This window comes from Neopsephotus bourkii, unplaced genomic scaffold (assembly GCF_033783945.1).
Source record: "Neopsephotus bourkii isolate Nb327-2 ecotype Australia unplaced genomic scaffold, CSIRO-AGI_Nbou_v1 NB_1574, whole genome shotgun sequence".
NCBI lineage: Eukaryota > Metazoa > Chordata > Aves > Psittaciformes > Psittacidae > Neopsephotus > Neopsephotus bourkii.
The window spans coordinates 1686227-1710890 of NW_026902050.1; the positions used below are offsets into that span (position 1 = coordinate 1686227).

At 37.0% G+C, this 24664-nt stretch overlaps 1 protein-coding gene across 29 annotated transcripts in view; it reads right to left on the bottom strand.

The window, feature by feature from the left end:
• DLG1 (discs large MAGUK scaffold protein 1) overlaps window positions 1-24664 on the bottom strand; it is a 169436-nt gene that overhangs the window by 76597 nt on the left and 68175 nt on the right. For 2 of the 29 annotated variants that reach the window (XM_061371464.1, XM_061371461.1), the window contains exon 1: window positions 15651-16817. The exons of 23 other annotated variants lie outside the window; for them this stretch is intronic. In XM_061371464.1, coding sequence (XP_061227448.1) covers window positions 15651-15875 — 225 coding nt within the window. In that variant the 5' untranslated portion in view covers window positions 15876-16817. Of the gene's footprint in view, window positions 1-15650; window positions 16818-24664 lie in introns of those variants that run through there. 4 more of the 29 variants (XM_061371471.1, XM_061371463.1, XM_061371470.1 and 1 more) reach the window with 3 other exon arrangements.

The following is a 24664-nucleotide window of genomic DNA, read 5'->3' on the forward strand; positions in this document are numbered from 1 at the left end:
AGCAGAAAGGGTATGCTGTGGTAGGAAACAGATGTGATAGACTCTGTTCACCCCTGAGAACACTATTAAATCAAAACACAGCAATAAGTTGGGTACTGTTTACATGCTTCAACAGATATGACAGTTCTTATAAACTCTCAGAACACAACTTCCAATAATTCCTAAATTATTCAGGGAATAATTAAACCTTCCTAGACAGCATGCTTACTTTGTTCTTTGTAATTCATTAAAATAGCATGGATATCCTAAATCTATCTAGTTCTGATACAATGAGGTTATCTCTCTCGATAGTTGAAATGCATCAGTTTAAAAACTAGCCCACTACTTCTCTACAAAAGTTTTTTTGTTGGAGATTTAGTTTTAGCTGAAAAAAAATGTGTAAGACATTATTCATAAAATAAAGATTCATGTGAACCTCATCTAAAGCATGATCAGTTTTTTCTTTTGGATAAGAAACATTCACATGCACTTATTTAAAACACCTCACTGCCCTCAAAATACTTAAGGATAGTCTTGTATCTGTCCAAAAACCTATTAAAATAAACAGATTTGCCCTAAAACACTGAGCATGAGCAGTCATTTGCCTCACGCCAATAAACAGCAAACAGAAAACCATATAAGAAATGCCATCTATAATAACCCATTAATTAAAATGCATTAGCTTTTCCAGGATATAAATGTCAGAACATTTTGGAAAATTAATTACTTGATTTACACATAAAGTGGCTTTGTACTAAAGCCACTCCACGGTTTATTTACAAAAAGCTTTGTACACATAAGTGGCATTAGCATTTTACCTTTACACGTGATGAATTCTTCCCAAATATACACTATTACTTTCACTGCAGTTCTGATTGCTTTATATTGCTATCCAGATGCTTTGCCTTTTCATTGCTCAGAGCTAAGGCTAAAATCTTTACCATGCAATTACTAGTGAGGTATCTCATCAGATGATTTTATTCATTCTTACACCATGGAAACACTGGAAGCTCCTCAGACTTGCTTCCATGACAACATTCAGTGATAATACAATCTCAAAATAAGTCCCGTTATACAACACATCCAGGCTTTAGAATGAGTCATAGGAATCCTGCAACATTTCAGCAAAACAGGCAGCTTTTATGCAGTGTCAAACCGTCCTTGTTTTCAGCAAAATAAGATACTATAAAAGTTAACAGGTGCAATACCTGGCATTATCTGAGTAAACTCACTCCCCAAGACTGATTTTTTTTTTTCTTTCAATGCTGATTGCTGAAGATTTATGGATTCTAGCATTTTTCAGTATAACCGAGGAAAAGAAGGCCTTATGCAACCCTACAATGGAAAACAAACATTTATGTATAATTTTAAGCTTACAATATTGACTAAAACAGTGTGGTTTTAAAAACAAGGTTTACAGATCAGCTGACTTTTGGTCTGTGATTATCCATACACATTTTATCTGGATCTCAAGTTAACTGCACCATAGAAACCCAAGTCAGATTTGATCAGTTTACGATGATCGCTGGACAGCCACAGCTGTGGTGCAACCATGCACCCATACCCAAGCTAGCACAGAAGCTGCTTAACCCCTTGAGCAGAACAAGAAGCCTGAGCCATTCTGGGTTCCATACAAAAACAGCCTCTCCATCTCACGAACTGGAACTAGGCCAAGTCAGATAAAACTGGAACTAAAATGGAGCTAAGCACTTCTGTATCCAAACTGAGTGCAGAAGTAATTTAAACAGCTCCCCCGTTTCCACGAGGACTCACCTGTTAAGGACAAAGACACGGGAGCCAGAGGATGAGGTTCAGCCCAGAGATCAGGTGGTAAAGCTCATCTGGGAAGACAACCCTGCACTGACAACCACATGCTCTCTGCAGAAGTTAGGTCTGATGTGTAAGATTTGCCATTCTGTGTCACTGCTAAAGGAAAACCTGGGATCATGTAAAGCTAGCATTTTGTGTTGGTATCACACTGACCAGAACACCTATCAGATGTTTCGTGTGGCATATCCTTACCTCATTTACTCTGTATAAAAGAAATATTAATCACACTGATACAAAAAAAGCAGGTAACAATAACTCTTACAAGAAGTAGCTTAAGTTTCTAAGAATACTTTAAAATACATGAAGCAATGTAAGCTTTTATTATGACTCTAATGTCATTAATTTTTTTGTATAATATTGACAGACTACTAGTTTCGAAAATAATTTTTGTCAGTTTCCTTTTAGTCCAGATGATTAAAACACCTAACCTATAGTAAAATGTTTGAAGCCTTTAGGATACAAGTATTTTAAATTCTTCTTCATAAACAAATTCTGTAGAAAGGGTTAACACAAGGGTTCTGACTTCTAAATTTACAACTGTGGAAGCACAACACAGGATTTAGACAACCTTCAAGATTACAAACTGCTTAAAGAAAATATCACAGTTTTATTTTTGTAATCCCTATTTAATTCCAAGAACACTATACAACACAATTTCACTAATGATTCAAGCCTTTCAACACTGAGAAGGTAACAGACATCAATAAACTTTTTGTACACTTAACAGTTTAAAGGAAAAAAGACCTGAGGTCACAGCCTGCATTTATTTACCTCCCTACAACTATTATTCAAAAAAACCACTTTGTTCATTCTATGTTCTATTCATCCTCAGAACAAGAAGACACCGAGCTAAATGTACCTTTAGCCACACCTTTCTAACAGTGGTCAGGCCATGGGTGAAATTCTGGGTTTCAGACTTACTTTGACTTCTCAGGCTGGTGCCCAAGCTGCAACTTGCACAGACCATTCCAATGGCCCCCTAGCCTAATCCCTACCTGCCCTTATGAAGACACATACTAAAACCAAATAGGGCCACTAGCAGAACAGAAAAGATTAATCTGACTCTCCAGCCAAGGGAGGTTAATTCTTTAAAAACAGCCTAAATTGGGTTTCCAACACTGTTTTTGCATTAAGAATCTTTAAACAAAATGCCCAAAAAGAGGTCCTGTAACCCTGACTCTCCTCCCCTCATTAGGCTGCACAAAGGCAGAAGCTGTTCTTAAAACATGTAAAAGAAGACAGTGGACTAACGGAAATGTAAAACCAAATTATTAAGTGATAATGCTGTAAACAGAGAACTATCGAATTGTTTAAAATTTGAAGAATTAGAAATCAAAATGTATCTTTTTATGCTGGTTACTGAGGCTCAAACCCAAATTAGCAGCTATCAAATAAATCTTCCAAGTCCCCCATTTCATGAAATTTGGTGAAAGTAGTAACGGATGGTATAAAAACTAACCGCAGACAAAAAGCACCCTGCCAGCACTCCTGCCATTTCTCAATTACATTAGAATACAGGAAGGTTTTATAGTTTCATAAGATGCACAGGAATATATGTACTGTACTTGGAAGAAGACGTAGTGAGACACAATGTTTCTAATTTAGACATGCCTAAGGACAACAGTAAAGAATTCACCTGTTACTTGTTTCCTTAATAACATTCTCTGAAACTATTAATCTAACCACTAGTCCTTCCCAGACACATCTAAAGTTTAATTCCTGCCAATGTGATCATCTCATGACTGATGCATCACTCAGGATGAATCTATCAGATGGCATTTTCTTGGGATTTTTTGAGATTTCTAGGTCAAATGAACATGATAGCTGAGTGACACACAAAGGCCAGAAAGTGAGATCTGTTTCCATGCATTTAACTCACTTTACTGCCAAGCTTCAGAACATTATCTAAAGATTTACCCAGGTTTTTTTTTCCTAGTTTTATTTGTTCAGAAACATCAAACAATACAATGCACTACAGACACAATAAATTATTCTGACAGTTCACATCCCTCTCCATTAAAAAATAATGCACGAACAAACTGCCACAGTGGGTGAAAGGCCCAACTGGTCAAGAATCTCACAAACAGCAAAAAATGACAGATGGGCAAGTAGGAGTTAGACATATGCCCAGTAATTTCCACAGAAAGCTATCTCAGAGCCTGACAGTCAAGGTCTTCCTGAACCACTGTCTGTAACAGCTACCTGACACCTGCCCCTTGCAATCCATCTAACTCCATTTTGAAATCATTCTCTTTTTGAACCTTCTCCACAGCAATTTGTGGCAGTGACTTCACACAACAGTTGTGATGCTTTTAGAATTAGAGAACTACTAAATAATTTCTAATTGAGAACCATACCAATTTTATTTTTTATTTTGTAAGTCTTTACCATGTTCCCTCAAGGATTTTTTGGTTTATTTTTAAGTTAACAGTACCTACAGATAACAAGAGTATTCCTCTTGACACTTTACTACCCTTTCCTTTTTACTTACACTATGTCCTTTCTAATACAAGGCAAACAGAACCCCACACAAAATTCGAAATTCAGATACACAAGAAATTTACTCAGTGTCATGTTCTGTGCTCTTCTCTACTTCTTCTCTAGTAATACCTGACATTTCATCTATCCTTTTCACTATTGCAGAGTACTACGAATGACATTTTCAGAGAACCATCAGTGGTCACTGCAAAGCGTCCTTCTAGAATAGAAATACTTCATTTGTAGCCTATCACTACATGCATGCACACAGGATTAGCCTTCTAAATCTGTCCCTCATTCATTACTGTACAATGAATGTCAGCAGCTATTTTTGTGCCCATTCAGTTTTGTCTGCTATACTCTGCATCTAGTTTAGTTAACCAGAAAATATTAATAATAACAACAACAAACAAACCCACCAATCACAACTGCCTCACAGCTTCCCCTCTCCCTCCTCCCACCACCCCCAAACATTCACAAATACAACCTGGGAATCCAGCCCCAGTTGAAGGGACCTGTTTTAATCAATTGAAAAATCTACAAAACATTCTTTCCCTTTACCTTATGGCACCATTAATATGGTACCATTAATATGGCACCATAATTTTAACAGCCTTCAATTCAAGAAACAGCATTTTCAAAGACTTCTGTAATTATAATGACTTTCTGATGACTACATGCTCCCATGTAGATTTTTACCTACACGTTCCCTGGTTTCAAAGAGTCTGGAGAATCTGCAAGTCTGTGTTTTCCTTTTACAAAGACAAGCTGACTTCAAAATATCTGTTTATCCATCTACTTGTTAGGTCTTTTTTAGTAATAAAGAATTTCTCAAAGTTTATACAATAAGGAAATCAGATCTGCTCAGCTGCAGTCTTGAGAGAGTACAGCTTAGCTCCTTTTAAAAAGGGCATCATATTTGCTGTTTTAAAAAATTTATTCTAGGAATACCCAGACAGTTTAAACTAAAAGGTCACACACCACATAACAGACAGTTCAGCCATATTAAACACAAGTTCCTTAAGAAACCCTGAATAAATGTCATCTGCTATTGATCACCTGTGCCTCTTAACACTATAATTTAAATTCTTTTCTATTGGCACCTGAATCTTCTTCATACAGTAAAATGAGTCCTAGAACTACTCTAAGCTCAAAGGTGGAACAGCTCTAGGTGTTTGGGGGTTTTTTGCATGGAGATAGGCACCCACTGTATAGCTCCAGACAAGCATGGATCACCAGTCTCAGGTCTGTACTATCACCATCTTCATCAGCAGTATTTCACAGTCGATTTGCCTAACACTTGATTTAATGTCTAACTACTGAAATGCTGCTCTGCAATGAGGCTTAATGTGCTCAAATTCTAAAAAGCTGTACACAGAATTTCCCCCCCATGGTGTCCAACTTTTAAAAAGAGTATCAAAACCTATAGAGTTAAAATAAAAAATAAAAGCAGCAGTAAAGGGTTGTAAAAAGCTTTTAAAAACTAGCTTCAGTCCAGCTTCCGTTCCCTGACTTGGAGTACAGACACCTTTTTGTAGCTTTCTTCCAAAAATCTATCCCTATTTATTTACAGTCTATTTATAGACAAAAAAAAATCTCCTCATTTTCCTTTGGATGAACTAAGCAGCAGTTTTTAAATTCTGCATTTTAAAGCAGGTCTTCCTGAGCACAGTCTACAGACAGAATCCAGAGTTCCCTCTCTTTACTTCTCCAAAGGGAAAGCTGACTCCATTCTCACCTGCTACATCACACTGTGCAGACACAGTTACCTAAGAAAAACAAATTCAGTTTACTTACTAAATTTGCTCTAAAGGACAACCGTACACCTGAAGCACAAGCAATCTTTGCTCTCTACTCCACTATGAAAACCAAACGCTATTATCTGCGAGGCACGCAAGTTGCTCAACTAATTTCTATAGGCACCAGTCTTAGAGAAACAATTTTAAATAAGCAAACATACACACTGTGAGGGAGCACTGATAAAGAGAATAAAGGAGGAGAGTCTAGAAGTCTCATTCAAAACATTCCAATAAATACCACACAAAGCCATGGGAAGATACTGCGTAATTCCATGGTCAAAGAAAAATCCTGTACTAGACCTGCATCCTATAAAATACCTTAAATCCTTTTAAAAGGCTACCACAACTACACAGACAGTTGTCTCCAATAACAGTAATGCTAACTTCTACACAGTTAAAAAGCAAATGGTAGCTTAAAAAAAAATTAATAATACTCCTAAGCTGACTACAAGGTCATGAGAAAAAATTAAACAGCATTTCTATTTTACCGGTGTCCTAGTAAAATCTAAACTCTGTGTCCTGACCCTTTTTCTTTTCTATAAAAAATAGGGATCTGGTGATCTGGATTTATTTAAATCATTGCATAGATTCACATAGTTTCACAAAAGAGACTATTGCAAGGGACTAGAATATGCATTTCAAACAGTTTAATGGAGCAAAAGACTGAAAATTCACAAATGCCAAGATCAGCTTACAAGAGAGACAAAATGAGTCATAAATATCTGCTATCTGTCTGGAGAACATGCCAGCTCAACTAATCCTAATGTGCAGCTAAACACACACACACAGAAAGAAAAAAAAGAAAGAAAGAAAGAAAGAGCAGCAAAGGCAACAGAAACAAGCTGTAGAACAAACATGATGTATTAGAGAAGTGTATTACAGGCAGCGAGACAAAATTCAATACTGACAACCAAAGTCACATGGAACAGCGATAAACAGCACAGAGACACCCTGAGGAATATCAAACTGGAAAACAACTCTAGAAGTGCTTTGGTTGGTGGCAAAGATTTTTTTTAAATTATAAAAGATAAACTCAGAAAGGAATCCTTCACTGACTACAGTCCTTGAAAGTGCCTTCTCACACTGAGCCTTGTGCATGCACGTGCATGTGCACAAAAACCTGGTATAAGGGAGGGAACCATAAACCTTTCAAATGCCACTCACAGAACTCTACAAGTTTGGGGATTCCTGACTTGTTTCTTAGGGAATAAGGTCACCATATTAGTCATGATAAGACCTGAAAAACAGGCAATGAAAAAGGCCCACAGTCCACTGAAACAAGTGCCTCCTCCTACCCCACCTCCTCATTCTAAAACATGTGACAGTTTTTCTTAAATGCATGTCAGTGTGGAACAGGTGGTTTCTACCCACCAGGAGACCATCCACCTTGGTCAAGTGGAGCTGCTTCCTGCATTTGTAAACCATGATGAGGGTACGGAGAACATACACAGCTCAGGAGGGTCAAAGGAAGCCATACTGGGCATATTGTCTTGGAGTCCAAGCAGTTCTTGAAACTCCAGCTAGTAGCAAGGTGACCGCTGCAACTGGCCAGTGATGATCCCAATTATACAAAAGTACTGTTGCTAATGCTACTTTGGGCAACATCAAAAAATGCAGGTCCTCAAAAGGTATATTCGGGATTCAGGGAAGACTTGCTAGATGGTGGTGGTATTAACAAAAAGTCAGGTCTTAGTCCTGAATTTGGCCTCAGTATTACAGTTTTCTGACCTTCCTTGACAGATGGCACAATGTTGTCAGTCTTGGCTGTAAAAAATGAATGCTCCTACACGTTTCATAAGGAAACAAATGGGGGGGACTGAGAGCACTGGCTTAACATGAACATGACATCTGACAGAGTGGTTATGTCCTTCTCAAAGGCTACTGATGTATTTGATACTGTTGTTGTTGCCTATGTCCTTGAAGCCAGCACTGCAACCAGGGCGCCCTTTAAGGCTCATGCCTGTCAGAATTTTGTAACAGCATCTGGTTAGAAAGCATCTGTTGCAGAAACAGTTCCAACTGATCAGAAGGGTTTCTCTCATCTTCTAACTGGAGAAACCTTTAAGCATTCCTGAAATCATACATAGAAGTATGGAATCTTCACTTTAATTATATTCTAATTTCAGATGATAAACAGCATTAAAGGAAGTATCTTTCCTCAAGGGAAGAAAGCATCGCTGGGACCCTTCTGTTACAGAGCCATTACATGATAAGGAAGTGTGAACGATGTGGTTATATTAATAAATAAGGATGAGACACTTCAATTGCACGAGATACCTCACATGAAGAGGCGGATGTTTTCCTGACATTTTCCTTTTTGATGGATCTGTCAAAGTAATACAAGAAATTAACTGTACTGGAAATGCTTCACAATATGCTTGTGCTTGAAGTTCAGCAATAGTGGCGTGTCAAGCACTAGTCTGAACTCACTCCCAGGGACAGCAGTGAAAGACATGTTCCTCATTCAGAACTCTCTAATGGCAAAAGTTGTGTGCATGACCCATACAGGGAGGCTTAGTCAAAAACAGTTTATAAAAGGTGTCTTTGCAAGGCATGAAGAGATCTACAGATAGGCACCTCTGGTATTTCACAACAGCACTGTTCTGCATGCTTTTGTGCACTGAAATACCTGGAAAGCTGACTAAGTGTCAAGGGGCATACAATACACAGTGCTATGCTGGTCTCAAAATGTACCAGTCGAATAAAGAAAACTGCTCTCAAGAGACAGCAGAATCATATATACAAAACAGGAATCACTGGTTATTATTTGACAATAAAAATCACACTATGAAACTCGGATGAGGATCAGGAAGGAACAGAGAAATACAAATTAAGTATCTGGGACTAGGACTTTACTAAACATCAAGTAGTTTACACAGTGTAGGAACACTTCTGAGAACTAGGGAAAAAAAATCAAATTCTGACAAAGATAAAATGATTCAAATATTCATACAGAAAACTGAATTATAGAAAATGCTTTTCACAGGGGGAGATGAAAAAAAAAAAACCCAACAACCAAAAAAACAAACCACCAAACCAACAGCACTCAAGAGGCTCCTGCTCCACTGAAAACTTTAGTAAATAATCACTATTCATAAAGACAAATTCAAGTACTCCCTCTGTTTCGGAGTACAGGAGAAAGCACTGGCCCCAGCAGAGGTTCTACAAAAAAAGAGTCAAATTCTTCTCAAATGCAACTGTATAGCTCATGGGCACATAAGAGATTTCAAATTTGTCTTGTCTAACAAGACCATTCCTCTCCTTGAGTTACTATAAAGCCCAGAAAGACTCCAGACATGAAGTTTACCATGACTCTAAGCTGGGTATAAACTAAAAGTCTTTTAGGTTGCACAACACATAATACCATGTCAGCTCTCAAACATGCAGATCGCCATAAAAGATGGTCATATTTTCTAAAAATCATCTAAGACGTTTCTGTTGCATTAGCTTCTTCAAACTAAAAGAAACATCCTGCACATCCCTGATCATAATTGAGAGCACTCTTGACGTTGTAGACCAAAATAGAAGAACAGGAAGAAGATGGTATTCACTTTAGATCCAGTGGTTCTGTCAGACAGTCATTTACTTAGTAATTGTATTAACTGAAACATATACAGCAGCCTTGGCAGCAAAACAGAAATGCTATACCACAACAACTTTGCTAGAGAGCTGTTCGGTAAGCTGACAGCTGGTGAAAGGCAGACTGGCCTGTATTTGACTTTCAAAACACTTTGTCAATCAATACAAGCCTCAACTGAGAGGGCAACTATCACAATATAAAATAAACTAACAAAATTACATAAAAGACCTGAAGAGTCCTACCTCTTTCATGGGCTGTCATGCACTCAGCTTCATGCAGTGAGACCCTGCTAAATCCACCTGAGTTATTAGTAGAAGATAATGGATTACGAGGAGATCTAGTGCCTGCCTTGCCTAAAGGTCCAGTCTTGGGCACAGCGTAAACAGAAAGCCGCTGCAGTAGCAGTAGTACTACATAAGCAAAACATTCTGTGTCCCCTTCTCCTCTGCTTACCAGATTTCTGACTCATTCTAGAAAAAAGTAATTTTCTTGAGATATAATGCAACAGAGATACAAAGAAATTCTGTTATCAACTCTGAGAGAGATGAAGCAACAGCTGTGAGAGAACAGGTGAGATAAAGTGGAACCTAAAACCCTCTGGCAGTAAGCAGTGCCTGCAGGTAGGCAAAGCACTGGTTCAGTTCTTAAAATCACTGCCATGTTGCAAGATAGGAACTGAAGGAACGCATTGCACATACCAATATTAGTCACCTACATGGGTGACTGGGCAGGAAGCAGCACACCCCCATTACTCCATGGGCCTACTGGTTGACTCCAAAAAGAGGAGAGAGAATTGGCTACGGAGGGAACCAGCATGATGATAACACAATCTACATGACATTACATAATTCATGATCTACATTCTTAGTTGTTGTTCATTCCAATATGTTTTTAAAACTGCATCTCTTTTTGAAATGTCAAGCAAACTCCACATTATGGAGAAGCTTCTATCTCTGCTGTACAGTTTTAAAGTGCTCGCAAAATCAACCAAGGGTTTCAGAGACAGTCCTTTAATGCTCAAGTTTAAACTGTCAAGAATTTTCTGGGTTTTAGTCTATTGATTACAACACATGTATTAACGCATTCCTCTTACAGAATAATTCATACCATTTTTATCTATCTCTGCTATAATGTCCTCTAATGGCTGAAGAAAATTTGCAAAACAGATTAATACTGTTACAAATGTGCACTATAACATAGCTAAAAAGCAAGAATAAGAAGGAAACATCACAGTAAAACTCATGTTTATGTTTCAAGAGGTGCTTTCGTATAGTTAAAATCATCCAACACAAATAATACTTAAAGTTGATTTCTCACGTTCACCACAATATCAGCAGCAACAACTTTCAGGCAATATATACTTTAAATTAAAACTTACTGAAAAGTCTGCATTAAAAATCTAACAATGGCAACAGTTCTATGTATTCACATAAATTTCCACTACAGTTACTCCTGTAACTCCTTTCTTCTTTATCACCGCTTTAAAAACAAAATAAACTTCAATAATAAAAATAACAAAAATAAGTAAAAATTGTATTCAATAAAACCAGTCCTGTGAGAAAAAGAACTGTGTGTTATGCAATGGCTGGCATAATGAAGTCCCAGTTTCACTAGTAAACTTGAGGGGATGCTAAAACAGTCACACACCCACACTACAGTTTAATATTGTTCATAAAACATATCACCACTGTGACACATCCTGACATGCTCAAGATATTTAGTCGTTAAGACTGCTATCAAATTCTCTGAACTTTTGGTTGCAGCATCTTCCTGCTGCAAGTTCCACATTTAATTCCATATCTTAAGGCCCTCAACCTCCCTCTTTTTTTTTTTACCTTTCAACTTCTGATTAAACCTCCACATACATCAGAACTACTTTATCTTCTCTAATCTCACATATTTTTTAACATGATGTTATGATCTGAACGTCTAAAAAATATATTAATACTTAAATATATCAAAATTATAGGAGATATGGTAAATACTGCTGTAAGGAATCATTTCTTTTCAATCCCTGAACTGTAAGAAGTACCATTTAAAAGGGATTAGGATAGAGACCTGGGTTTTTTTTAGTCATTAATTTTTAAATGCACCCTACAACAACCCTACACACACCATTTCATACATGTTATAACTATGCTCATAATATTTCAGTGACTTTGAAAGGAATACTCTATGAATAATGACATACAGTAAAAATTTTATCAAGATCTTAGAATGAAGACAAAGACAAGAAATGACTGGGCTCAAACAACCCACAGAAGCATTTGATAAGCTCTGAAATGTAAAGTTAAGCTTTTTGAAATGGGTAAGTGGAATTAGAAGGGGGTTTCTGTTCCCCACCCCTCCTCTTTTTTCTCCTGTTACCTTAAAAAAAAAAAATCAACTAGCACAGCATATTCAACAAGCTAAACAATTTTTCAGTATCAAAGGCCAGAAGCATATTATACAATGTCGTATGTTAAGAACAGCCTAATAGCATTGCAGGTTAATGCCATGTGAATTTCAGACAAATCAGTTTCTGCATTTGTAGCACAACATGGGTCAAACGTTACTGACAGTTAAAATGCATTCTGAGACACGATAGCTGGATTTACTGTCAGGAATAGGTACGTCTCAGAGCTCCTGAAAGACTTTGGAGAAAGACATGTCCTAGATACAGTTACTGCTGTTGATGCAATAAGCATTAGGGGAGCACTTCAAATCACCTAGTATTTTTCATTTGCCTAACCATGCATTTACTAATCACACACTCTTGTAACAGCATAAATTTATTCTGTGTTTATCTTTCTTTTTATGCCACAGATTTGGCTTTTTATTAAAGAAATTGAAAAAAATTTACTGACAAAAACTGGAAGACCAGCTTCTAATCAAATTCCCTAATTCTTCTAATTGAGTAACTAACTCCTCATCACAGGGAATGCAGCTGGAAGACTCAACAAAGGCCTCAAATGCCCAAACATGTTAATCAGCTTCCTTGAACTCATAAAGACTGGTGTGGTTAGCAGGGCAGGGGTTCACCACTGTAAATGGAAGAGGTATTAAGCCAGTAGGAAGTACTGCTGCTCGACAGGTAGACTGCAATGTCAGACCACTGAGCTCCTTGTTAGTACAGTAATGCAAGGTCTAGAAATTACTACAACCACTAAAGGTTGTATGCAAAGCACCCTCGAAACTGTGGCTAGGGTACAAGCAGAGAGTCAGATGACCACTATACTGTCTTCATTTGTATCTGTTCACACCATCTGTTTCCACTGCTCCTTTTTTTCTATGAGAGATGGGGGATTTGAATCTTCTAATACCATTTAAAAGGAAGTAAGGCACCCTTAATGCTTGAAAATGGATTGCCAGTCTTCAGGGTGCTGTGGCTTTTTGCAGTAGCTTTTCACTCCTGACTAGTCCTCCATGCCATAATGCGTTTGTGCAAACATGCATTCTTTTGGGCATATACCTAGCAATAACTAAAACAAAAAGCAGTGCTACTGTGTCCATCACCACCAATTTCTTTGCTTCTACTCAAAGAACACCCTACTCCAAAATCCAAAGTCCCTTCCTTAGCAGAAGTCCTCTTACTGCCTTGCTGGGGAGAAGGTGACCTTTTGCAAGCCCCAGAGGAGGACAGGGGCATGCCACCCAATCTCCAGTAGTGGTTTCCCTTTCACTAGTAACGGAAGGTACTAAGCAAGTATTACCATTTCACACCATCTCACCTCATCCCATCCAAGAAAGCCAAGCAAATGAAGGGACAGCTAAAAATGGGCACTATGCAGCAGATGCACAAGGAAAGCTTGACACCAGTATTTTAAAACCATTCAGTCTGATTTTGTGTATGTTAAAAATCATGATGTCACAACAGAAAGAGTATAAAGGACAGTGCCACAAGTAGAAGTTCAACAGACAAGGTTAGACAAGTATATCACATCCAATTACTTATTTGGACTCTGCAAATATGATTACATTCAAGTATCTTAAATGAATATAAGTCATCAAGAATTTTCAGAATAATACATCACAGAATAAAAACTGAAGACAACTGAAAACCAAAATTGCATCACAATGGAAATCTCCAAATGTCTTCTTTCCTCCCCGAGGCTAGAAAAGCTGCAACGGGTGGATAAGGTATGACTACACTACAGCACAGAATCTTTCCAGAGGAAGAGGCTGCAACAAGCTCTTACGTTTTCAGTGCATGACTTCTCAATATGCTCATTAAGGTGTTTTGTGGTTTTTTTTTTTTTCCACAACCACTTCAAAACATTTTAAGGGTTTTTTTCCTTCCTTCCTTCTGGCCATGAACATGTATAAGCAAGCAGTTCTTTTTAACAGAAGAACTGTCAGACTTCTGAAAAAAAAAACTGGCAGGCTTTCACAGAGGTAAGCTACCTTTTTCATAGCAGAAGAATAGAACAAACACTGGGATAGTCACAGAATCACAGCTTCGGTTTGAAGGGATCTCAAGATCTTTATCTGGTTCAGCCCACACTCAAAGCAGAGGTGATTCAGTATTATATTTATTAGCAAGTTTGTAGTCCTGACTAACCAGACTTGGCTTCATGCATTCTAACATTACTTGTTCATGTATTCTAACAAGTTTCATGCATTCTAACATTACTTGTTCATCCATTAAATAAGAGCAACCATAATATTAATTCAAAAGGCTAATATTGTATATTTTGGCTTTAAACCCCACCTCCCCCAAAAAAAAAAACACAAAAAAACCCACAAAAACAAACAAACAAAAAAAAACCAACCAGTTCTTAAAAGCTATTATGTCTGCCTAATGAGTCACTTAAGAGTTGTATAATGACCCATTACAGAAACTACAGGATTCCTCTTAGACCTCCATGATTCACATGTTTGCAACAAAAAAAGTCAAAATCCCCTCTAAGGTCTCATATTCATTGTTTGCTCTAAATTCACAAGCAGAAAACAGGTAACAATAACCAGACTTCAGAAGAAATTCCAGTTCATCACCTTTGAAAAGATTACCAAATACAAATTATCTTAATAGTATTGCTGTGTCTTAGGGCAACAAATCTTTCTTTTTTGTTGTTTTGTTTTGGGGTTTTTTTTGTTTGTTTGTTTGTTTTGGGGTTTTTTTACAAGTTTTGTAGTACTTCAGGTTAAATGACATCTTGACTAAAGCTGAATTTAGCTTGACAGTAAGCAAAACAAATCTAATTTCACATTTCCAAACAATGCTGACATCTCAGCATTGTTCCATAGATCCTTCTTTGTCATATTACCGAGACACTAATTTGCTAGTGTCAGTAAGTTTAAACTTCTCTCAGTATCAACCTTAACAACTCACCCCAAATCCACACACGTAAAATTTGGCTTGCCTCTTTTTACATAACTTTCAATGATAATTAATAAAAATATCACTTAGAGCAGACTGACAGCAAAGCTGAAAAATGTCATGTTTTCTGCATTACTAAATGTATATTCTGTAAGGAAGGCATACTGTCATCTTACTTAAGGTTTATTAGCAGCCAAAAAAAAACCCAGAAAACTGATACAGACTAGAATTTCTTGTGTATAATTAAGATTTTCAATTATTTAATCCTTCAAATGAAATCAGGAAATACATAGTCTTTATTTGACTTGTCATCTTACTGCAGCTATGGAATTGTTATTTCTTAAGTACATTACTCCCTTCCAAAGCTAGGCAGTAGAATGCAAACTGCATTTTTCAGTATTTAACTATTTCATTAAAATATCTCATATTTAAACTCACTGGAGGCTCATCACTTGTTAAAATAACTTAAATAAAAATCAGACCTTATCTAATGTTTCCATTTTCATGCTTTAATGTTAAAAACTGTACAGAGCTCTGCAAGATAGGAAAATGAAAGCAGACAGAAAACAGCATTCATAAATCAAGAGATTAAATGACAGCATGCATATTTAAATAATAGCTATTTCTAACTAGCAAGCAACCAGAAAACATGCAGACACAATAATTTCAACAAGTGGCATATTACCTGGGTGGAGCTGGCAGCAACAGAAATGCAGTCAATGAACCCATGCCTCCGAGTGAAAAATGCAACTATCTGCTGCCAACGGGAAGGCTCATTCCGTAACTCATCTGTTGAGCCTTTCTTTGCCCACTGCTTGTGCTTTGGGCCTACAGAACTGTGGCTTGAGCTAGTGTTGCCTCGATTGGCCCGAGAATAGAGGAGTGTGTTATTTCCGAAAATGTAATTCATCTCTGCAGCTCTGCAGGTGGTTGCCAGGCAGTCTTACTTCCCTACCAGCTGCTGAGTGGTGAATGAGCAGGGGAAAAAAAATGCAGATAGAATTACAGCAGCATCGTTTACAAACCAGGAAAACAAAATTCTTGATAGCTGATGCTATTTTTCTTCCAAGCCTTTCCACCCCCTACATCCCTTCTCTACCTGTGATTACAATGACTAACACAATCTCGAGCAATTAAAAAAAAAAATAAAAAGGCAAGCAAACGCTTATTTTTCCTCTTTCAGAACCCACAGGACTGAAAGCTTGTTTTCTCTTCCTAGCTGACAACAGATATTTCAAGAGAATCTGGGTAGCAGGTACAGTACAATGTTACCAATTCACAGCTATGAGGATGGTGGTGGATGATAAGAGCTACTGGGTGGAGAAAGCATAGATCAAAAATAACCAAGTTTCAATCACTGCCTGTAGTAAGATCCAATGGCATCTTTTCACTTCCTTGCTTGCATAAATTATAAACCTGAACTGAACAAAACAGGGAGCATGCAGCGGAACTGCACTTCTTCCCTGATTCTGCCTTTCTGAAAACGTTCCACAGAGCAAAAAGACCTTAACACCATGTTCAGAAAAGAATACTGAAGAAACCAGAAAACAGTTCTTTCATATTTTTCCCCCCTTCTTTATTGCATAGAACAACTATAGGGGGAAGAAATCAAGAAAACAGTTATTCTGTGTTGTGTATCACTGGATGTCTAATGGGGCTATTTCAGAATGTTTTGCCCTGTTTTTTTAATCATTAAGATAAAAGATATTAAGGTTAAACACTACTTCCAACACTCTTGCTCTTATTCTATGATTAATGTGTCATGATCATAACACCAGTTTCTAAAATTCTGCCTACTGTAAGCATAATATGAAAGCAATAAATGGATATATTTGTGATTCAACATTATTTCTCAGGAGAATTGGTAAAAAAAAATAAAAATAAAATTCTTACTATGCACTAATGAGTTTTCAGTAACAATTACTTTCCGATGCAAATCACAAGAGCATTAGTCTTACAGGGTGCATTTTCTCTGCTCTCTTCACAGTAAAAAAGAATTCACACAGTAAGTATCTAAAAGATTAGATGCAATTCAAGTCACCCTACAGAACTCACCAGACACATTTTTACAGTCAACTGTTAAAAAAAAAATAAGACAACACACCTCCTCCAGCTCTCATCAATGAGATTACTCAGGAAATCAGCTAAATGGCAAAGCTTTTCGTACAAGCTTGCCTTCTGAAATCCAGTGCCAAGTTATCAGAACTGTTTGTGGTATGTTTCTGTATAAAATGCTCTAACAGTCATAATCATAACACCAGGGCTAACATTTCCAAAGAGAAGAAAGCTCTCCATGTGACAAACAAAGGCAGAGAAATTCCTTACAATGCCTCAATTTATCACGTGATTCTACAAACCCACATGATGCACATGTTAGTGGGAATTACCAAATCCCTCCATATACTTTTTTTTTTGTGCAATATACTCTTCTGCTTAACAAATTCTTACTGACAGCTATCCTATTCCCTGCAACAAATTTTTCCTGACAGCTTACATTGCAAACAGAAATAATAAGTACATTAATTTAAAGATGTGGCAATAAGATCAATGCAGCATTTACTTCTAGTCACTAGTACAGCTCAGTAACATATCATATACAAATATTCTGAGTACATCTTTCAGGCACTTTATTAATATCCATAAAAAATACAATGGCTTATCAGTGTAAATCATATGAAACCTGGTCTGACTTGTTCAGTGTCTTCAAAGCTTTGTTCCTAAGATAGATAATGGAGGTAGAGCAATGCCTGAGACATAATAGATTCAACAATCCTTTTAAATGGACAAGCCTTTTACAACGTGAATTCTTTTCACAGGAAGACTGCAGCCCTACCCAAGCCCTACCTTTCCCAGACCCACAGAAAATACCTAAGTCTGAAAAATGCCTATGAGCTTCTTACTGGAGATATTTCTTAATCCCTGGCTATGACTAAAGATGTCTGAAACACACTGCAAGTTACATGCTTCGAATTCTGAATCCTTTTATGAAGAGTTAAAGTGAAAATATTTTTCACGTTTTTCTTCATATTGCCTTAAATGTTGACATTGATGGGCATTTTTAAAAGACCAGCAAGCACAAGAGTATTAGTATAGCTTTCAAAAAAATGTTAAAAGTGTTTTTAAGAAATCATTTATATATCTATATTTAGCTCTCCCTACAGGCTCCAAACTGAGTCACATGGTAGAGTATTGTTTAAAATTCTGAAAGGGAACACCACAAGACGTGGACAAGCAATGCAGCAAGTGCCTATTTTTCTTCCTGTTTTATCAGCCTGCCTAAATGAGACAGGGTTGCTGTGGTTTAATGCAGTTTCTTTCAAGGCTGATTTCTACCTAGCCAATGAATAACTGTGGCAACACTGAAAAAGAGACTCCAGAAACCAGCACTTCAGGAAAGGCTCATATGGAGAGAGAGAAAAAAAATAAAAACTCCTAAAAGCAAAGCTATGATGATTTAATTTCAATGGAGACAAAAATCCAGAAAAGTATTTCAGAAGAAGGTTATGCAATCTCACTGGTGATATAAGACAGCAATCTGTGTCACCTACACTCCATATGGATAGCAACGATACTGAGCAAGATTCGCTTATGCCTAAGAAGATAAAAGTTGCAGTTATTTGTAGAAGGAGCCTGTACTGTGGTAATGAGACACATGCTGATTTTTATAAGTTACAAAGCCACCGGAAGATAAAGGCAAGGCATAATTCTAGAAATGGTACAACATCAGGGTAACATGAAGGAGTCCAGACTAGAAGACTGGTCACTTACACAGTTGAAAAAACAATGGGTGGGAGTAAAAACAAGGGCCTGTTTCAGTCAAAGAGCATTTCAACAGAGGGTCAAACACCTACAGTTAGAAATCAGAGAAAGCACTATTTGGACAGAAAAATAAGTAGCCAGAGAAAGGAGACAATCTAGGAATGATCAGCACAGAAGTGGTAGTTGAAATTTCATCTGTGAATGACTGGCTCCAGAGCCAGAAAGCAGAAGAGGGAAGCTCACCAGGGAATCTCAGGAAGTCCTAAAGAGCGGTGAGAGCTTCTGTTACCCCTTTTTCTGTATTCCGGATATTGAACTGATGGGGATAAAATTCTAACAAGCAATCCCCACACACACACAAGAAAAAAAAACCTACACAAAAAAAAAAAAAAATCACTAACAAAAAAGCTGTATATGCAAACAGCAGTTATCTCAATTACACTTTTTAAACAAAAGCAACAAAATCCCTGAAGCATTTGAAACGTATATTATGCCAGTTTTACTGCCATCCTGCTAAACAGAATGTTGGCTAAAATAGGCACAGACCCTAAAGGAATCAAGTGATACACTTAAGAAGGAAAATTAAAGAACCACATAAAACAATGGTAGGGACTTACTTTATTTTCAGTATCACTTAGGTTTTTATTGGAAAAAATAGAGACAAAAGGAATGTGCAGAACTCTACTTAAATACCCAAATATAGATTATGCAACTTTTAACTCTCCAGGCAGGGAAACAAAAACACACCACTGAACATACAGACATAAATTAATGTTTACTTTTTAGACTTTTCAGAATTCTATATGTAATAAAATTTTACTGGCAAAACAAATTTAAGTCTCATTAACAAGCATACACAATATTCTAAGCCAAAGCCCAGAAGTACATTACTCAAAACAGATACTGTGGAAAAAGAAACAGTTAACCCTTTCTGCTAACATACTTTAGAAAGCTCATCTTAGCTTTTAATTGAGAAATGGGACTGAAAGGATAGCCCTTGATCAAGTGTAATTTACACAGGAAAAACTAAATCTTTTACTGCTGAAAGTACTCTGTAAGTAAACACACCAGCATGATTATTCTATAATGACACATTTTGGTATAAATATTGAGTACCAAAGATTACTATATTATTACTCATACTACACCTCAGACAACCTACCAATCTGTGCAGACTGAACTGCTAGCCTTCTGTACCCTGTTCATGAATATCCTGCCCATCTTTCTGGCATGCCAGACTGATAAAAAACATCCTGTGTTTAATGCAAGTTTCTGTTTCTTTAGGCTTTCTTTAGTCATCAGAATGAGCCCAACAGCACTGAGAGCTCAGGGGAAAACTGAGTCAAAAAGAGTATAACCAGTTATTAAAATTACTTGATGGTGATTACTGTATCTTGGGTTGTTCTAATGTTCGGATTAATCCATGGTCCATCTGTTACAGCTTTTCTTTCTTGTTTCTGTTGGCAAGTATTTGTGGAGCAGATCCGTAGAGAGAAAGGGCAGATTTGGTCAACTGCTTCTTACTATAAGACACAAACTGACACTTTTGCACATATTTGTATATTCTTCAATTACAGGAAGTTTGTAAGTAGCATCCTATCAAGAACTTGGGCTGGGCATTTTAATTAAAGATTGTAGAGAACCTCCTCTCAAGAGTGACCACCAAAGTAATAAGATAGTCCAAAAATGAGCATTTGTGAGGGGACGTTCAAGTCTCTCTATAATTTCCTGTATTCTAGGTTTGTTCCAAATTCCAGAAGTACTATTTTCCTGCTCAAGATATCAAAAAGACCTTTAGAAAGGTCTCAATTGAGAAAAAAGGTAACAGCAACTTTCTCACAGTCATAACTAATCTTGAAAATTACATTTCAACTTATCTTTAATTTCTAAATGAAGACTGCATCTTCATCTTCAGGGTGATCTCACCTTCCTGGCTAAGGCAAGAACAGGATTCAGGAAACCATACAGGCAAGAAAACACACTAGAGCAAACAGGAAGTTACAATTACTTGAACTGATGGCTAATCTGGAATGTGCATAGTTCAAATTGTAACAATAATCTTTTTTTTCTGAGAGCAGAAAAACTCTCCTAATGTACAGAGAAGTCTATTTTAACAGAAGCTCCACAAGCTCTGAAAGACTTTTGAGCAAGCACTTGAGGATATGGGTGGAATTGGAAGGAAGACACACCAGATGATAAAGAGAATGGAACCTTACCAGGTTTATCAGTACAAGGTTCAGGTTCACATGGAAAGGAAGTTGCCCTTCATTAAAAGCAGCATGTGTGTATATTCACATTCATATAAGCAGTTGTTTCCCATACAGATCAATGGGAAAGAATTAAATAAAAGTGGTTACTTCCATTTGAAGAAAAAGGGCAGAAGAGACAAGCAGTGGATGCTGCAGTACCTTTACTGGTACAGCCACAAACCGAAACACTATCAGCAGCTAAAAGATTATTCTGAAGTCAGATACTGACAGCAGATCACTGTGTTTAGGGGCTATAAGACAACTGTCACTTGCTAATTTATATTTCTAAATAGAATTATATCTTTCTGAAATAACAATTCCCTAGTAATTTCCATAATTTTACTGGCTCAGCTTTACTGACAGTAGTTATAGCCCTATCTTCTGACTTAGATTTTCCACAAACGGAGGGCTGAAACAGATTCATCTTTCACGGCATAGTAGCTGCCCTCTGCCTTTGATTACATATTCCTCTTCTATGAACCATTTCTAGATTGACTGTCTGCCTTCATCAAGATAAGGAACACTGCAGTTTCCGGAGTGATAAAATAATGCAGTTTCATTCCCATTTGCTTCTGCAGATATTTCTGGTATTGCACTTGGCTTTTTGACTGTAACTTGAGTACTGACATAATTATTCCATTAATCTGTTTTAACCCTGAGCTCTCATTCCATTGAGATAATGTGATGAGAATACAGGTTCTTCCGAGATCCTTCTGGTAACCTCAATCCATCATGATTACTCATCTTCTTTCTTACCCTTTACTTTCCTTTTGTTGTTGGTTTGTTGATTTGGGGATTTGGTTGTTGTTATTGTTTTGGGGTTTTTTTTACAATTAAATACCAAGATATTTTATTTTTTCTTACTCTGTGACAGTTTAGATTTCTCTGTAAGCTTTTTTGAAGAATTCTGTTGTGTGGACCTAAAAAACCCCATAAACCTACATCAAGAAGATGACCTTCATGTACATGCTCCAAGTGATTTGTGCAGCAGAACTTCCCTTTACAATGCTTTCACTGCTTTGTCATCTGTAATTGCTCCACATAATCACTGATTCTGCTTCACCATGTTTTGCCAGTAGAGAAATGAGAGCAAGTTCTCATCTATCCTCTCCATTCTGGATGCTATTTTAAGAACAAGAACCACCTTACCATATTTCATTCCTGTGATACCACAGTCATTTTAAGTAGAGTGTTACACAGCGCTGCAGCACTAACAGATAAGCAGTTTCATACTAGAGTTGATTTAAAGTCATTAAGCTTAAATACCATCAGGTCATGGAAATAATTTTCCAAAGATGTCTAAACATGTGAAAAAAAGCAGACACACACTAAGCGGGCACAAGACATTTATTTCGTAGGGTACAGTGCATGTACTAAACCACACTGCTGTACTAGGATTACAAAGCCTGTCATGTAGATGGCTTGGGGACTGCCGATACATATTATTAAAAACCTTTTTGAAACGGTGCGTACATTACACTAAATAGGGGTATCTGGCACAAAAAGAGGGGACGTGACTTCCAAGCAAGAGGAAAGGTAAGGCTGAAGAGCACATTTCTTACACCCAGCAAGGACATAATCACAGCACTAGCTCAAATGAAATGCCCAGCTAACCTACTGCTTGTCTCAGTAGCTAATAGTGTAAGCATAGAGTAATCCTTCCCTTCCCACTACATCATCCCAAGCTCCAACAGTTCAGACACTGATACAGCCGTAGAACTGTTTACCGCTTTTATTCTAATAAAGGGCTACTTTCTCTGTAATGCAAACTGAGCCCAAGTAAGTTTAATACACGGCTAGGTATACACAGATGAAGCAGAGAGGCACTGACACGAGGCAAAGCTACCGGTTCAAAGGTATTCAACACATTATGAGATCAGCTTTGCACACGAGTATCAGATGCTTCACTTGGGCAAAAAGATACTTGTTAAAATTTGAGGTGAAAACTTATGTCTTTTTTCAATGGGGAACAGTACTTCACCTTAGTTTGAAATCCTTCATTGTTTAAATGTAGAAAACCAGTAACTAATTTGCATTTAATGTCATAATATTATGAAGTCATAGTTTTATTCACTGTTTATGTAACCACAAGAGACTCAACTGCTGTGCTTGAAATGGGCAAGCAGCATTAATCCACATGCCTAAAACAATTCTTACAAAGATCTCTGGTAGAGGACGTAGGGATTTTTACTGCATTATCTGAAGCTAAAGCACTCTAGCAGAGTATCACAGCACTCAGCTGGAATGACAGATCTTTGTATGAGATCAAACAGGCAGCCAGTAATGAAAATGGTCAATCACTGCACTGCCCGATCTGCTCATTATTTTCTTTTCCCAGCGTCACTTGTACAGAGATCATTATTTTTGTGAGGACACAAGAACAGTAAAGTAGCCACCTATGTTGCTTGAAATACATACAAGAGTCCATAATTACATAACCAGAAGTTCAAGATTAACATACTTCCCCACCCCAAACCTATTTCTCACAATTCTTGGATTGTCTTGCTACTTCACTGATGACTGCACAAAACTATTCTGACAATGCCAAATATTCAACCAGTAGAATATCTTTAGTTCTTTATGGCTGTGCTACATTAGTCAGTAATTAAAATTTTACTGCATAGCATGAATAAGCAATTTTAGATACCTTGCTAGACTAAGAAAGCTAGTAGTGTTCCAACTAAAACATTTATATCAGCTGTCAATATGTGCTATGTGTGTAAGGAACAAACCAAGTGCAAGCATTTTTCTCATACCCTTGGGTGTTATGGTGAAAATCTCCAGAGAGAGATCAGCAAAAAATACTTGGTTAAAAAAGAACTGAAGAGACCTTCCTGAATCAGAAAGCCTAGCTTCCGGTTTCTGCAGGCAGCCATAGCATAGTACCATTTATAAATTTAGCAAATAGTTGGAAAATTCTCTAAAACCAGCCTTGTACAAACTAGGGAATGAGAACTGGGGATATAATGGAACTGCAGTGAATACTGTAATATTATGACTATATTACAGCCCAGGATCAAGATGAATATTTATCACACTACTCGTGGTGTACCTTCCCAGTACAAGATATATTTAGTAGTTTACAAATAATTGCACGTTTTCTTTGAAGCTGCTGTACTAACACCCCAGATACCAACAGAATACACAAACTTAATAATAACATAACTAACAACCCAATCAGGGCTTACACTTAAATAATGAATTGCCACATTACATCATAAATGTAGAGCTATAAATAAAATACTTTCCCTTTCATGCACAGGTCTTTTTAAACAAATACTGAGATTTAAGATAGATTTTAAAAAAAAACACCTTATCTTAAATAGATCTTAAGAGTAATAATTCTTACTATTACGTCATGACCCACTGTTTTAAAGCTTGTAATAATCTATCATTCAAAGTTTTTTTTCCTTGACAGAATAATCCAACTTCCACTCCACAATTTAAAAACTTGTTTGGCAGTGTATGACATCTATGTCAGATTTCACTTCCTTGAAGCTGTTTAACAAAAACAAATGTTAAAGTAAAAAACATCGATCTGAAGGTCTGAGAGAAAACTAAATTCAGTTTTAGAATTGAAATAAATCCTGTTATAGTATCACCATCTAGTGGTCAACCTTGGCAGCAGTGTACAGCTTCAATTACATCAAAAATTCACAGAATCACAGAGAATTCAACCTGATCCCGTGTT